Source organism: Alligator mississippiensis, chromosome 6 (genome assembly GCF_030867095.1).
Source record: "Alligator mississippiensis isolate rAllMis1 chromosome 6, rAllMis1, whole genome shotgun sequence".
NCBI lineage: Eukaryota > Metazoa > Chordata > Crocodylia > Alligatoridae > Alligator > Alligator mississippiensis.
This window is the reverse complement of record NC_081829.1, coordinates 3,194,659-3,210,821: the sequence shown is the minus strand read 5'-3', so window position 1 is coordinate 3,210,821 and position 16,163 is coordinate 3,194,659. Positions and strand designations below refer to the sequence as shown.

The following is a 16,163-nucleotide window of genomic DNA, read 5'->3' as shown; positions in this document are numbered from 1 at the left end:
ACGTCACACGCACACACGGCTCCCCTCCGGCACCCAAAGGGTTACGCTCCACGTCCCCCCGCGGGGCTGCAGGGCGAGGACGAGGTGGAGAGGGCGTGGCCTCCCCTGGGTGGGCGGGGCCATGAACTGGACCCCCCCAAGTCCTCCCTACGGATCGCGAGAAGAGACAGTTCCCGTCCTTCCCACGCGCCCGGGAGGGACGGGGCTCTTGGGCGGGGCTTGGGCCGTGACTCCTTCCTGCGGACCAATGGGGAGGGAGCGGGGGCGGGTCCGGCGCTCCGGATAGGCTGAGCGCGGCGCGGGGGCGGGGCCCGCGAGCGCGGCGCGCCCCTCCCCCTGGCGCCTGTAACGGTCGCGGCGCGAGACGCCAGGCGGGGGTGAGCGCGGGGAGGCCCGAGGTGTCCGGCTCGCGGTTTAACCGTGCGGGGCGTGCACACGTGGCGCGGCTCTGCGGGAAGCGCTCCGATTTCAGCGCCCCGCCCTCGAGCGCAGCGGCAGCGCGTTACCGGTTGGGGGGCAGCCCTTCTTACAGCCGTCGTTATTGTGGGTGGAAACGTACCCCGCGAGCGAGCCCTTCGTTTTCCTTGCCATCGTTCGCGGACCCGTGAGGCGTGTGCGCGCCCCCCGGACCGCAGGGTGACAACCGCTGGCGTGACACGACGTGTAACGTGTCGTCTGGGGGCCCTGCCGCGTGTCCGGGTCGCACCGGGACGGAAACCAGGCATGGAGTTGTTTCTCCGGTGCTCGCTCGGCTCCTTTTGTAGCTGGATAACCACCGTGTCGTCGTTCACGGGTAGCCGTGTCGATGGCGTGGGGATTGCTTGGCACGTGCGGCCTGTCTACACGTGTTGCACGATTAACTGGTTGATCATGTGATAATCACTTTGCGCGTGTCTTGATTTAGCACGCCGTTGGCCGGCTAATTGCGTAATAGATGTAGCGCGGGGAGCTCGGGGCCGGCTGGACGAGCCCGTCAGCCGCTCTGCCCTGGAGAAAGGATGCTGATAAAACGCCCGTAACTTTCTCCCAGGGAAATCCAGCCGTCGTATTTATGCTCTGCTAGCCGGAGGGAAATCTAATTTAAACCTGGTTCTCTTTGCTTGTTCCTCCTGCAGCGAACCAGGGTCGCTGCGATGGCCGCTCTTGAGAAACGCCCGGACCGGAGGTTCCAGCGAGCCAGCCCGCCAGGTACGCCCCGCGGCCCTTAAAACCCGGCACTCCGCGTCTCGTCGGTAGGCTCTTCCCGAGGGGATGGGAATCCCCAAAGAGACCTGAGTTAGCAAAAGCTTTTTATGAAAAATCAGGTCTTAAAAAGCTTCTGGAGCTGGTCGTGTCCTGCGTCTGCAAAACCAGACGGTTGTACGAGTGTCCAGGGACGGGCCGTCGCTTGGGCACGTGGAAACGTCTCTGGAAGCAGACGGCGGGGAGCAGGAAGCGTTCGTAGCAGTGCTGCTTTACGCCGTCACCCGTGTCGTCTCTGCTTCTGTGTGCAGCTGCTGTCGCTCGGCGCGCTGCGCTGTTGCTAAAGCACCAGAGCAAGCTTGGAGTTGCACCAACAAGCTGACCGGTGCGATTTGAGAGCTGTGCGTTGCGTCCTTATCTTCCGCCGCTAAGTGGCTCGATCTAGTTCCTTGGTGGCTGCTGCTAGGTTCTTTTCTACCTGGAAAGTTTTCACGAGCGGCAATTGCTCAGATGAGTCAAACGGGTAACGATTCCACTCTAGCCAGCAAGGAGGTGGGCGGAAGTAGTTTATGTCAGGGGTTCCCAACCTTGTTATGCTGCGGACCAGCGGACCATAGACCAGAAGTGGCTGCGGACCGGCATGCCGGGCAGCCAACCCTTTTTTATACTCAGTATAAAAAACAATTGGCTGCCGGTCCACAATGTGCCGGTCGCTTCCGGGCTTCTGGTCCAGCAGCCGACCCTTCGCAGCCTGGGACCGGGCCGTGGCCTGGGGGTTGGGACGCCCTGGTTTATGCTGTACTCTGAGAGGACTTGTGAGCGGTCCTGGGCAGAGTCCTGGCAAGATGTTTTTGGCTCTGATTGAGAAAATGATTTTATAACAAATTCAGCTTCTTTTTAATAAATTGTAATGCTACTTTTGAAATTGAATAATTCCTTGCCCTATCCTGGCAGGGATAGATAAGCATTTTGGTCTAATAAGTGTCTATCATTCCCTGTCTCCTATCTTGTTAAGCAAACATAGATCTCGCTTCTGAAATCAGTCGCCAAGCCATCCTTCTTTCAGGCTTTGTCTCTTCTCTGGCAAGTAACCGAGCAGGTGAAACAGGTTGAGGATTACTCTTTGGGGGAGACTAGCAAGCAGTAGAGACAGCAGATGGCTCTCCTTGGGCAATAGCAATAGGTAGCTCTCTGAAGAGCAGCGATACTCATGGTCCCTCTCTGCAGACTCCAGCACAGGTCAGAAGAGTTGTTCCCTGGAGACTGACTGGAAAACCCCAACTCTGTCTGCAAAGTTCCAGAGTCACTTTGGGCGCTGTTCAAGCACGGCTGACAGTGGGGACACGGCAATCGGAACCTCCTGTTCAGACAGCACAGAGGGTGAGTGTGAATATTGGGTCCTTGCAATAAAATTGCAGGATGTCTTTTGGGGTCTTTTTTTCTCCTTACAAAGTAAATACCAAGAACTTCCATGTTGCACCCAAACCCTGGAGTGTGAAACAGAGGGACAAACCAAACACTGCAGGAATAATGCTGGTGTGTTTTATGTTCTTATATTAAGCCATTCATTTTATCACCGAAAAGATGTGAGATCATATAAAGAAGCTTGTTACCTAAAGCTTCATATGTGCTTAGCCAAAATTCTTTTATTTCCAGCTATAATACTGAGCTTGGCAATGAAAACGAGTTTAGCTGCCCAAAATAAAAATAGAGTCCAGCACGAAAGTTATTAACTTGTGAGCGCTTTTTTTACAACAGTTCTATTGTGTGCATTTGGAGGCAGACTTGTGCTATATCAACAGAACAAGGAAGCACTGGTGGAACCATCCCCAGTGATCCTTGGACTTGACGCTTCAGAACTGTGTCATGGGATGCGTTTCCACAGTGTCCCTTTTCATACAGCGTCTAGTCTGATCGTCGGCTTTTCTTCCAGGCCAAGAACAACGTAAAAGTGTTGCGCTTTCAGCAGAAAAGAACAACTGTTCCTGCCTTACAGCTATGAGGGAATCTGTTTTTAGTCCCCTCCTTGTGTGACTCGGTTTTCACTGCACCATGTTGCTTGATGAGGCTCCCTGCCTTGTAGGGGAGGTATGAAGTGTTACTGATCCAGGAAGAGCACACACCAACTGCTGAAACCTCCTCAGCCTGCCGAAGGGTTTTTGAACCCGAAAGCCTGCTTAATAACTATTCTCCAACTATTTGGGTTGGTCTAATAAAAGATATCAAATTCACCCAAGGAACCTTGTCTGCCACTGATCCTAGGGGCACTTCTCTTTGTCCCACTGCTGCAGGTTTGCTAGTGAGTAGAAACTAAATAGCTTTTATACGCTTTCGATTGCCTGGTCAGACCAGCTGAAGAAGGGATGGCAGGTAGGGCGCACGATTCCAAAACCCTCCTGAAAAACATGCGCCTTTCTGGATGGATCAAGGAATAATGCATGCAGTCACAAACTAACTCATCACTAAATGTCATTCCTTTCTCTTGCATGGTAAAGGGGTGAGACTGGAAAATCTGTTAAGGAGAAAAATACCCTATTACTCGTGGGGACACATTTCTCACAACACCCCTGTAACGTGGAAGATATCAAATCTTGCACGTTGATGCATTCCTATTTTAATCTGTCCTCTACCTTCCTTGACTGTTTTGTCAACTTCCTAGTGGAGGAGATACTGAAAATCGAGGGTGTTTACAATCTATTCCTAACTCCTTAAGACTTGGCACGTTCATCCTAGGTTGTTCACTAGTTCTTATTGCATTCCAGGGTGGGGCTGGCCATCAAGCCAGCCTTTGTTTCAGGAACCCTAAGGACTGACTCTGGGTCAGCCAACATGAGCCAGCAGGCTGGTGTTATTGGGAGTAAGGCACTTAGGCTTTGGCAATTTGACAGTGTAAAAATAAGACCTTGAGGTTCTCTGTAGCAAGGTTAACCTAAGACACTACCGATGAACTAGCAGCTCCTTCCAGGTGCAGAAGAGGGGCGTTTACTGTACTATACTCCTTACCCTTTTTTTTCCCCCCCCTTCTTGAGATGTCTTGTACTACTGGAAACTTTCTGGGCTTCTCAACAATGTCAGAGACCAAGCAAAAGGTTTCTTAAACATGTGTTTTGAGTTAGTGTTATTAAATGGCACCTTGAAGTTCACCTGCTAGCATTTCTCAGAGCAGTGACACTCCCAGCTGTGCTCCGAGCGGACTGGAGTGGCAATTGTACTTGGTAGACTGCTTTCTTGTATGTTTATTATGCTGCATCCCTGCTTCTATAAGCCCTGCTTGAGCTGGTCATGCTGCTAGTTGGCTAGACCAAACTGACTTTCACAAGTCGGTACACGTGTTAGAAATGCCACTGTGATGACCCGAACAAGGCTGTCAGAGCCTTATGCTTTGCATATTCCTCGGGCTAGTGGGTGGAACTGCAGTAGTTCTAGGTGAGGATGTTGCAAGTAAGCTAGGGGATTTGAGAGAAGAAACTGGCCCCGACTCTGTCTGTTTATCTGAAAGTAAATGTTTTCTCGTCTGTCTGGATGGAGATTTCCTCTCTTGAGGAAACTTTAGGCCAAGCCTTTTGTGTGCAGAGATTTCCCCCCCCTCTGCCCATGTGTTGGTGTTCCTTCCTAGCAACAGGTTTTATGCAGCTTGAGACTTTCAATGTTGTCTTGCATAGATCCTCATTCTAGTGGTACTAAAACTGTGCCTTTTTTATTCCTTCTCGTAGTAGTGTTTTCTTGATATGAGCATGTGAGAATGAGCTAATTGCCCTCAAGCTGGGTGGGAGAAATATCACATGGGGATTAACCCGGAGCAAAAGCCATGGAGAAAACAAACAGGTCCCTCTGGGGAAAGCCTGACCTTGGTACTGTGGTGTCCAAATCCCAGAGGACCAGGGAAAGATCAACAGGGTAAAACAAGTTGTTTTAGCGTTTGCCTGCCTGAGCCCCTGCTCTGCTCTATTGAAACCTGATACTTTCTAAGAATAACTTTTCCTTTCCATGTAGGCAGGTTTGGTGGCTGTGTGACAGGACAGATTTGCACCCTTGGTGTTCTCTGCTCGCTTTCATTTCGTACAGCTGGAGGGGCAGGGCCGTGACACTGCACCCCCGGGGAAAGGCTAGTTCTGCTGCCATGTCCCAGGAGAGTTCTTAAGGTCAGGTGCTTGGTGCTGTAGTGTTCGGCGGCACTTGAACCTTAAGCTTATTGCAGGCTTAGCGAAGGCTCCTGTTTGCTTTTGGTTGCTTTTGAGAACTGCTGTGCTGTGCTGTGGGGTGAGCACAGTGTAATCAAGGTCTCCGTGCTCAATTTGCCAGTAAGTTTCAGCCTTTTTTTTACCTCTTGGGGACTGGTGTGTAAATGAGCAGACGGAGGAATTCATTCGTAGGATTCTGCAATAAAGGAGCAATGATATTGGATAACTGCTAGTTCGGATTGGCCCTTTGTGAGGCATTGTAACAGGAAAATAGCAGGCTCCTGAAATCTGTAATGCTGAGAGAGGCAGATGTGCCCTGGGTGTGAGCTCCTGCTCCTGGATGGGTTGAAATAACTGTGGAACCACTAGCAATGGTGGCTGCTTCTTTTTGTGATGTTTGTTACAACTATCAGGTTATTCTTTTTTCCCCCCCTAGACTTCTGCACTTCCAGTGGCAGCACCTCATTCCAGCCCATTAAAACCCAAGTGACCATCCCCACAGCCCATGTCATGCCTTCCACATTGGGCATGTCGCCTTCCAAGTTCTGCTCCGCAGGAGAGCCAAACTCTTTGCAGAAGGTGCCGTTATCATCGAAACCAGCTCTGTCAGCATCCTCCACTGAAAATGCAGGGCTGACAAGAAACGGAGACCCTCATGCTGTAAAATTGTCTCAAGGGCCACCCAGGGAGCTCCTGCAGCTCTATGGGACTTCCGGGGAAAACAGTTTTGAGCAGTCCTGGCTTCCCCATGCTGAGCACATGAGAGCAGAAGATAATCGGAAATTTGACATGCCTGCCCTTGAGTTCACCCTTAACCGGTCTCTTTGGATGGATAATCTGTGCTCTGATCCTCACCGCAAGTTCCAGAAATGCAATCCAAGCACCGCTGCCGCCGATGCAGCAAAGGAGCCTTATAAAGTGCTACCAGAGACGCAAACTGCACCTGGGGCTAGTGGAGTCTGTGAGCCCCGCAACGGGACATGGCCTCGTGGGAGCAGAGCCACGCCAGTAGGACTTCAGCCCAGTAACATCTTTTCAAAGCCAGGCGCTCCTCAGGCACAAGCGTGGAGGCAAGAACCTTGCACGTGGCATCCGCATGAGAGGGTTTGTGACCTTGGCACTTGGAAGCATCAGCTGGACAACATCAGAGTGCGCGTAGAACAGATGCAGGTAGGGAGATGTGTGTATAAATCCCTCCGTCTTTCTTACAAGAATGTGTGAAGTGACCACAGTTTCTGGCTGCTGGGGTCAAGGGGAGACATCTCATGCCTCTATCTCCTCTCTATACTAACACATCCCTTCAGTTACCGGTGTACGCTGAATGTGTCAGCGTAAGTTTTCACACTGCTTCAACATTATGTAGCTGCTCTGTTTGTCTGCAGCGCTCCGCAGGCTCGAATAAGGCAGTGATCCTCCTTTGCCAAAGAGCGTACGTGGGCAGAAAGTGGTGGTAGTCGGTATGCCAGCTGACAAGAGTCTCGCCCAATATCTAAAGCTAAGATGTAGACAGACATAACACATGATTGATATCAAAAGATACTGACACAAGCTGTTATGATGCAACTACTGCTTCCCTGCTTCTGCAGCCATAAAAGCACAGTAAATCTGTTGCAATTTAAACCCTGAATGAAACGGAGTTGGTTATAGCTGTTTGTCTCACTTGCATGGCTGCAGCCTGTGCAGATGGGGTGGGTACATGTAAGAGCTGATGCCTTTTAAAGTGGCTAACCGATACATTTGTCCATAGCCTTATTACAATTATTGATTGATTTTTTTTTTTTTTTTTTTTTTTTTAATTCTCACCCCCGCTCCCCATCCCATGGCTGTGGGGAGCCATCTGTTTATTGCGCAGCTGTAGGGGATGGAATGACAAACCATTGGCTTTGACCAATAACATACAGTGATCTAAAACGGTTCAATAAACTCTGCCCAAACCCACCCAGAGTTTTATTTGTTCCCAGAGCTTGGACGCAGCCTGAAATAGTTGTGTACTGGCATGCAGACAAGCACACGGTGTACACGGTCTGAGCGGTGTTGCAATTACCTCACTGAAACCTAAGCCTTTCCCTCTTCATTTGTGTCCCCTTTCAGTTACAAAATGGAGTTGCTTGCAACCATTCCTCAATGTATCCCACGCCGCTGCATTCGGTCGATCCAGCCCAGTGGGTCAGTATCCTGAGTGCCAATGACAATCTACTCAAGGAGAAAGAGCTCCTCATTGACAGGTAGGACAAGTTGCAGGAGGGAGTGAAAAAAGAAAAGTAGAGAAACGTTCCTGAGGTTTGCTAGGAACAAACTGAAGAAATCTATTTCCCTCCCTTGAGGTTTTGGAATTATTGCATGGAAGATAATGTTTTACAAGCCAAGAACAGGTGGTTACTGAAGTAGAGACTGCAGGTTTTTTCTGAAGATCCTCTCAAGCTGAATCTATTTGTCAAGTTAAAGATGATCTGTGTTTGTAAGCCTTTTCCCTACTTGGTGGTGGTCAAAAAGGTAGAAGATTTTTAGCCTTTAACCTGCCCATTTGCATTCAGAATATTCTGAATATCAAGGGTACTCTTCTCAGCTCAGCTGGAGGACTCTCAGGTGTATAAGGGATGTTCATTTTAGTCTCACTTTACATGATGTGGCTCTGGGGAGGCTTGACCATAGGTCTGCTCTTCCCAAATTTTGGCTGTTAATGCTGGAATAGGCACTAGTGAAACCAGAGCTTAAGCATTTGGACTGAAAATCCCTTCCCTGCTCACTTAGTCAGCTTGAGTCTTGGTCCTTTTCATCAGTTACTTCTCCAGTCAATAGAGTCCTCCAGGCAGGGGAGACTTGAATTTTAGTGTGAAATCAGCAAGGATCAGACTTTTCTCACGAGAATATTTGTGTGTGGGGGGTTTTTACCATCCAAGAGGCAAAACCAGGCACAATCCCAAATGGTGTTCTCTACCCACTGACAACAAAGGCAGTAATCGGCACTGTGTTTTGATGGCAAATCATTCACGGCAGCCGACATGCATTATTCCCTCTGTTACCAGTAAGGGGTAGTTTGGCGAAGGGGTCGTTCATCAGATCTGATTTTTATTTTGCTAGGCAGAGGCAACACATCTCCCAGCTGGAGCAGAAGGTTCGAGAGAGCGAGCTGCAGGTTCACAGTGCTCTGCTTGGCTGTTCTACCCCCTACGGAGACATTTGCTTATTGAGGCTGCAGGTAGGTGGGAACAGCGAGGGAAGAGCTGAAAACAGCATGCTCTGAATTCACTGGCTTCAGTTCTGATTCAGTAAGGCCTTCCTAAGCCAGAGGGGCTTGCAGGAAAGTCCCTCCTTTGGGGTCTGTCTGTCTTCGTTCATCTCCTGTTTATTCAGAAGGTGGTAAGGGACTCCGGACTTCTGGAACCACAGAAAAAAATTTAAGTGGTAGCTGCCTGCATTAGTAGCATAACGCCATCAGCCTGCAGTGTGCCTGGTGATAGGGCAGGTGTATAAAATGATGAAGAGCTGATGAATCTCTTGGAGAGCTGGAACGGCTGCTCTGGGAATGGCCATCTTGTGTAACAGGTGGGTCTGGCTTGCAGCAAGGAGCCTTGACATCAGTGACAGGTTGTCTTCTGTTTCCAGGAGCTGCAGCGGGAAAACACTTTCCTGCGGGCACAGTTCACTGAGAAGATGGATTCCCTTAATAAAGAAAAGATCGAACTGGAGAGAAAGCTGGCTGCTTCCGAGTTGGATACAAGGCGTATTCGGGAGACGATGAAGGAGACGGTACAGAAGCATGCAGAGGAAGTAAAGAAGCAGGAAGAGCGGGTATGAATCCCACTGGAAATGCTGGTGCAGTGGTTGGGCTGATGAGAGCTCTTTGTTATCAGGGTGGTATTTGTGGCCTCCTTTGCTCTTTGGACACTTTGTGGCCCCAACCAAAGGGAACCTGCAGACTGTCAGTTGCATTGGCTTCTTTTTGGAAAAGGTGCAAAGTAAAACCTCCAACCCGGTTGTTCTCTGTAACATCCAGTTGCTGTAGCTTTGCCTGTTCCTGCTTGCTTGCAGCGTAGAGCTCTTGGCACTTCTGAGCCCTCTCCTAGCATCTCAGAGCACTTCACCAACCTGACTCTGTAGAGCCTTCCAATCTGCCGTGTCTCAAGTAGAGGGTGACTGATCAATCGATGTACCCATGGGCACTTCCTGTCTGTTGGGAGGCAGAACTGAGGCAAAGGCTGAAAGACTTCTCTAGAGCTATTGCTAGTTACTCGGTTTTGCTCATAAATCCATATGACTAAGGCTTCACCATGGAGTGTTCAAGGGTTTGTACAACAAATAGTTTGGATGCCCTCCCTGGGCACAAAATCTCTTCCTCTGCTCAAGGTAAAGTCTGATCGATGGCTTATACTCCTGGAACTTCACTCCCCACTGAGCAAACAGTTTCAACGTAGTTAATGTTGATTTAATTGCACCCACAGAATAGAACAGGCTTTTCCTCTTTTCTCCTCGCAGCAGTTGAAGGGGCTTCTCTCTCTCATTTCCTATCGAATGCAATGATCCTGTCTTTTTACAGTTGGAGAAGCAAGTTGTAGGCAAATCTGTTGCTTGTGCTAAGTAGACTTAAGAAAACCACGGGGCTGGCCGTGGATGGGAAAGCTTGCTATGCTGCCTTGATAGATGTCTCTTCAATACATGTGGCACTTCCTGAAGTTCTTGGGGTGACTTGAAAAGAGCTTGTTGAAGATGGGGGGCAAGAGCCCTCCCACACTGCAATGCTAAGAGGCTTGCCAACTGTGTGCCAGAAGTCTGAGGGCTATGTCCTGTGGTGCATAACTGTATCTTTGTAATTGTAGCTTCAACTGTACGCAGCCCCTGTAAGGGCCAAGATGGCACTTAGCTACTTCATAATCTAGAAGAGATACAATAGGGGGTTTCTAATTGGAGCACAGAGCAGCTCCTTACTCTAGCAGCAGATTTGATTGTTTCTGAACTCCTAGGGTGTTTCACTACCTCGGGGCGACACGTGAAACAAGACATTTTCGGGGGGCAAGTGTCCCATCTTAACAGCTTTTCTTCTCGGTCAAGTATCTTAATGATAGTGGGACAAACAGAGGAGGCGGCTGTGGATGCACAGGGAATCATAGCCTAAGCAAGCCACGCTTTCAATTTTTTCCCCTCGCAGGTAAAAGGGAGAGACAGACATATTAATGGCCTGAAAAAGAAATGCCAGAAGGAGTCTGAGCAAAACCGGGAGAGGCAACAGAGGATCGAGACCCTCGAGCGGTATCTGGCTGATCTGCCAACCTTGGAGGATCATCAGAAGCAGAATCAGCAGGTAAGACAGTGTGCCTGGGATACTCAAGGTGCCGGTCTGAATTAGGTGTGAGCTCTCGTTTACTGCTGCAAAACCCCATCCAGGTGTTTAGCCAAGCAGAAGTGCAAACTGGCCTTTCGGAAAAAGCGTCCTGATCTAGGCTGCAAACGGGTAGTAACAATCCCAGCTAGTCATTAGCTGAGCCCTGACATGGTGTATATAGCAAAATAGCTGGAATTGTTGAGTGGTGCTCTCTGCTGCAGCTAAAGGAGTCGGAGCTGAAGATTGCTGCTCTACAAGACACGGTGGCAGCGTTGGAGAGAGAGCTTGGAGATGTCCGTGCTACATGCAGGGAGCAGGAGGCACAGATCGAGGCCCAGAAGCGCAAGGAGCTGGAGCTGCTTTCCACTGTGCACAGGTAAATCCTCCAGTGAGGGAGATGGATCCTGCTTAACAGCAAGGGCCAGTCATGCCAGACCCCTGTTTTCGGGGAGCAGTGAGTCAGGTGCCTCTCCCCACTGCAGCAGAGCTGTGCCCTGGGCACTTATTGATTCTCTGGAGATTGCCCTTGGTGTGACTCCTTAATCTGCCATGGCTTGGGATTGCCCCAAGGTACGTGTTCCAGCTGCTGCCAAGCAGGTGCCTGCATCTCACAAACTGCAGCAGAATGACTGAGAGCTTTGGCACAGAGTGGGGTGGATTAGCTGTATCTTGGGGGATGACCTATCTTCCTCCCCACATGGAGGTTCCCAAAAGTCCCAAGGAGGACAGGGTAAGGAGAAGCTTTTTGCCCACTGCTTCCCCTCCTGTCTCTGTTCCAGTCCCAAGTCCTGTTGACTCTCTTGTTCTCTGTCCATCTGCTCAACGCGCTGTTTGTGGCAGCTTGCAGGACAAGGTGCAGCAGTGCATGACAAGTGCAGAGAGGGGAACTTCAGTTCAGGAGGTGGAGAAACAACAAGGAGAATCGGATTCTCTGCAGAAAGAATGCGATCGACTCAGGAAGGTAATGCAGCCTGCCAGCAAGACAGTGGCAGCATTGCTCTGTGTCGACTCGGATTCCTCCTCCCTTCCATTGTCACATCAGTGGTTAAGCTTCTTTCTGCTTAACGCTGAGCATGTGCTTCCAAGCGCACTGATCTAGCAGCTCTTGGCATGCTGTGCTGGGAGGGTTTTGATAGCTGCCGTTGGTATGATAACAATGCAGTGCTACAGCATTCACCTGAACATCACAGGGAGGGGAGGCATCTGGAGGAGGGGAAGAGCAAAAGAATGCAACCTCTGGGTTCCTAACTGATACTTCTAAGGGTGTCTTCCATCCGGGAGTAATAGCACTTGAAGTACAGCTTGGTTAAAGAGCAAGATTGAGCTGTTAGACAAAGCAAAAATCCCAAGGGAGATTGATGAGCTGAACATACAAACTTGCTCTTTAAATGTCCCTAATGCCTCTGCCTCTGATTGCAGATTATGGACAAGCAGCAGAAGAAGATGGAGCAGTTGTCTTCCCAAGTCAAGGTGAGCATTTCATGCTGACAGACTGCAAATGCAAGTATCTGCTATCAGCTCTGCTGGACTAGTTAATCGGTGCCCAACTTTTCTGGGCTTCAGGCCAGATGAGTGGTGTGGGTCAGTCTTTAGGCGCAGCTGGTTCAGATGCATGGGCCATGTTGTCTGTCCCTGTGGGAGCTGCCACAGTGTTAACTGCCACGGCTCCCTGCAGTTTCCAGAGAAAGGGAGATCCTCATGGGCCACATGACATGGTTTCATAGGCCAGAGGTTGAGCAGCACTGGACTAACTTGTCTCTTGTGGCTTGTTCCAGAGCCTAGAGAACCAGGTGGCCCAGGAAGAAGGAACCAGCCAAGCTCTGAAAGAGGAAGCGATGCAGCGAGAGAATGCACTGCAGCAGCTACGCACAGCTGTGAAGGAGGTCAGAATTGGAGCTGTGGGGGCATGAACAATGAAGTGTCTAAGAGCCAGGCTCTTAACCAGCGGTGGGCACTTCCACTTGCAGTGCAGCTTGCCAGTGTCCTGTTACTGCTGTTGAGCAGGGTTCCCCTCCTGGTTTCACCCACGTCTGCCTGTCTCCCCGCTTTCACAACCCTGTAAATCTGGCTGCAGAGTTGCTTTGATTTGGCCAGCAGGGTGCAGCAAAGGAGCCTTTTGCCACTACTGCCAGTTAGAGCTTCACAGGCCCAGCTGAAAAGATTCAAGGTTGTATCTCAGCTTTAAGGGATGCAGAGGCGCACAGTGATTCCTGAGAGAATGGAGTTCAGGTGGGGGTTCCATCCTCTGGAAGCCTCCACTCTGTCATCCATGCAGTGAGGGGGATGAGGCACTGTGTGCCTGACTTGTGGTTACCTTTTCTGTATCCTATATGAGTAGTTTCTGTCTTAAAAACTGAGTATGATACAGTTTGAGCCTCAGTTGTACCGATCTGTAACCAGACTTGAATGGCTCAAGTCCCTTGTCTGGATTCTAATATTATTTGGTCTCCAACACTGCTATCAGCAAAAAAGATGACTGCTGAGTGCACAAGTCCCTGCTCCCAGGGCTAGAAGCATTCCCAGAGTAAAATGCCCAGAGCCAGATCTCACACTGACTCTGTTGTGTACCTGGATGATACCTGAAAATACAAGTCTTGACTTTCCCCTCTTGGGCTGGGCTGTGCAGAGGAATGCTCTGTGCAGTGGGAGGCCACCAGGGAGCCTGACATCTGCGTGCAACCAAATGCTGTTGTTACAGCTGATCTAACCGTGCGCTCGTTTGTGCAGCTTTCGGTGCAGAACCAGGACCTGATCGAAAAGAATCTGACGTTGCAGGAACGACTTCGGCAAGCAGAGCTGGGCCAGCCACTCCCCAGGGAGACCGCCCATCTCGCCCACGAGTTGCACAGCGAGCTGACCAGCTGCCTGCAGGACTTGCAGTCTGTCTTCAGCATTGTCACTCAGAGGGCACAGGGCAAGGATCCCAACCTTTCCCTGCTCCTGGGCATTCACAGTAAGTACACACGGGGCTGAAGCTCAGAGAGGCCTTCACTGCTTGTGCTGGGCTGGCATGTAATAGTTTGCTCATATAGAGAGTAGCTTCTCTTCACCAGGTTTCTGACCTCTGCAGGGCCTTAGAAGCCAACCTGTCTCTGGATTTGGTTTTTCTATTCTGCCACCTGCTTTAAGGAGTTTGGCTTCCTGGATCTAATTGGGTCTAAAATAGGGCTGTATTATTTGGGGTGAAGTGGCTTATTCACTAATGTGCGTGACCTCTGCTTGGAGCGGCATGTCTGATGTGTGTTAATCTTCTAACTTTGTAGCTGTGCAGTGCTCGGCCAAGGAGAAGGCAGACTTGCTGAGCCCAGATGGACTTACAAAAACACTGACGGAGGTAAAGCAGCTGCACAGAGAGATTGAGGACCTAAGGACAGCGATATCGGACAGATACGCTCAGGATATGGGAGACAACTGCATCACACAGTGAGAGACGAGCTTTCCCCAGCATGAGACGGGAACAGCTGGACATGACTTGAAAATCCCAGGAGACTTCAGCACTCCTGCAGTGGAAAAACGTATTGGCACCTTAGCATCCCCCTGCTTGGGTACAGCTGTGGGGGTCACTCACAAGAAGTCAGGGATTCTGTTGCCAAGAGTATTCGGGTGCTGTTTGGCCAGCCGGATCTGTTCAGGGTCTGTGTTCATTAGATTCTTGCAGAGCTTTTGCTTCTGCCATTGGCTTCAAGCTGGCCCCTGGCCTGTCTGTCCTTTTCTAATAAACTCTCCAAGCCAATGCCTGGCGGAAGCACTAGCCTCGCACAGGTATTCAGGAGTCTGGGGCGATACACCCGTAACACCATCGTACCATGGTGCTACAGGCTTATCTGAGACTCCTGCATACCCAGTTTTGGCCTTGTAGTCATTTGTGTACTGAGGCCTGTATTGCTCAGGTTTAGGGAGCTGATGTTTTCAGCAGGATCAAGCGCTGTGAGGCTAACGCTGGTTTCTGACCATGCTCCTCTGCTTGATTGTACCTTCTGAGGCCTTAGGATCTGATCCCCCTTTGGGAGCATCCTGAATGCAGATGCACATTCAGACTGCGGAGGAAGGGGATTACTGCTTGAAGTGCCTTTAGTCCTCTAGAGAGACTTCCTGCCCACAACCTGCTTTTTCATGCCTAATGCACGTGCTGGTGAGGGGAGGAATTGGTCTGTTGGCTCTTTTGTAGCCATAAAGCAGTCCTGGATACGTGGGACCTGTCTGGCAGGACAGCCCGTCTGGGCAAGGAGCACTGTTGCAGGGCGGCAGATGCCCTGGCTCGCAGCCAGGCTGCCATTTTCATTGCACAGCTGCCCCAGGGGATGTCCTCGGTGTACAGTTGTGCAGGATCTGAACAGAGATTTTTTTTTTTTCCCCCCAAAGCCATGATCTCTCTCACCTGTGCAATCCTACATTTCCCCCTGGTCAGAGATCTCCCCCCTCCCTGTTGTTAAATGGGTTGTATTTAAATCTCTTTGCCACTTTTTCATTTCGTCAGCTTCCTGACTCGTAAGGAGAACTTGGAAGCTGGAGTGTTTTCAGTTGAGAGGCACCACGGGGAGGCCTAGCTTTCTTCTTGGATCCAAAGCTGAGATGTCACCTCCTTGTTTTTCGTTTAAAAAACCCCACAAACCTGGTGCCCCTCGGCAGCGTGCTGTTGCTGTAGGTTTGCGTCCATCTCTCTGGGGTGAGCCCCCCTGGCAGAGACGCTCTTCCTGATCCCCTTGTTGAACTTCAGTAAGACCAAATGCTGTTTTTCAAAATCTGGGCACCCCCTCCCCCCCAGCGTGTGGAAACGGCACCATTTGTGTGTCATCTCTGACTCATTTGTGCCTAGCGCATAGGAAGCGTGTCGGGGTGTGGTGGGCGGCTCGCTCGCGGGTCTCGCAGGCTGGCCCCGTTCCTTGTGCAGTTCCTGCAGAAGTGCTTTTGGGGGCAGCTCCAGCCCCTTGCCCCGGTGCCTGCAGCCCGGTTCCTTGCCGACCCGGCTGCGTGTCTTTCTCGAAGTCCGTTCTGGGAGGAACGGCGGTGGGCAGGAAGCAGCAGCTTCCTCTTGCCAGTTGGCAGCCAAGTAGCCTGCATTTCAGGCCTGATTTTTCTTAGCCTCCCCCCTTCCCTTGTTCTCTTGTCCCCTGCGGTGGGTACACGCGGGGAGCGGAGGTGCGGGCAGGGCGAGGCCGGAGCAGCTTGTCCTCTCTCGCGCTCGCCCGTGGGGGCCAAGGCGGGGGTAGACCCCCGCGGCTGGCACGGCCCGCTCCTTCCTGGTGCACAGGCCTGGCAGGGAAGAAAGGTCCGGTTTATTGCCCCTTTACCACGTTTTATATTTGAATTGGAAATAAAGCACGCGCCGAGGCCCCCGGGCCCGGGACTTTGTACGGAGGGTTTTGCCTACACAATAAAGGCGCTTTGTTCCCCCCGCGCTGTGCCGCTGCTTGCGCCGACCCGGAGCCGGAGCCGGAGCCCCGGCGGGGCGGGGCGGGGCGGGGCGGGCGGGGAGCCGA

General features: G+C 51.0%; 1 protein-coding gene across 6 annotated transcripts; it reads left to right on the top strand.

Annotated features, from left to right (window-relative positions):
- Positions 1–322: 322 nt before the first annotated feature.
- Positions 323–16,078, top strand: CEP85 (centrosomal protein 85). 6 transcript variants are annotated; one of them, XM_014605649.3, is made up of 14 exons: positions 323–377; positions 1,116–1,188; positions 2,410–2,562; positions 5,800–6,533; positions 7,455–7,588; positions 8,445–8,562; positions 8,970–9,155; positions 10,510–10,662; positions 10,905–11,059; positions 11,524–11,644; positions 12,103–12,153; positions 12,459–12,566; positions 13,411–13,636; positions 13,947–16,078. In XM_014605649.3, exons 2-14 carry the CDS (start codon positions 1,134–1,136, stop codon positions 14,108–14,110), a joined length of 2,358 nt encoding a protein of 785 aa, XP_014461135.1. In that variant the 5' UTR covers positions 323–377; positions 1,116–1,133; the 3' UTR covers positions 14,111–16,078. The 6 variants fall into 6 exon arrangements, with proteins under 6 accessions (XP_014461135.1, XP_019350434.1, XP_059585495.1 ...); XM_059729512.1 differs by lacking the exon at positions 323–377 and adding an exon at positions 389–543; XM_019494887.2 differs by lacking the exon at positions 323–377 and adding an exon at positions 389–721.
- The last annotated feature ends 85 nt before the right edge of the window (positions 16,079–16,163 follow it).

Bases quoted from the DNA above. Each gene is read 5' to 3' on its own strand.
- CEP85 (XM_014605649.3), top strand. From the start codon at position 1,134: ATGGCCGCTCTTGAGAAACGCCCGGACCGGAGGTTCCAGCGAGCCAGC. The intron at 2,563-5,799 runs GTGAGTGTGAAT...TTCCCCCCCTAG, and splicing joins CTGTTCAGACAGCACAGAGG to ACTTCTGCACTTCCAGTGGC. The intron at 9,156-10,509 runs GTATGAATCCCA...TTCCCCTCGCAG, and splicing joins TAAAGAAGCAGGAAGAGCGG to GTAAAAGGGAGAGACAGACA.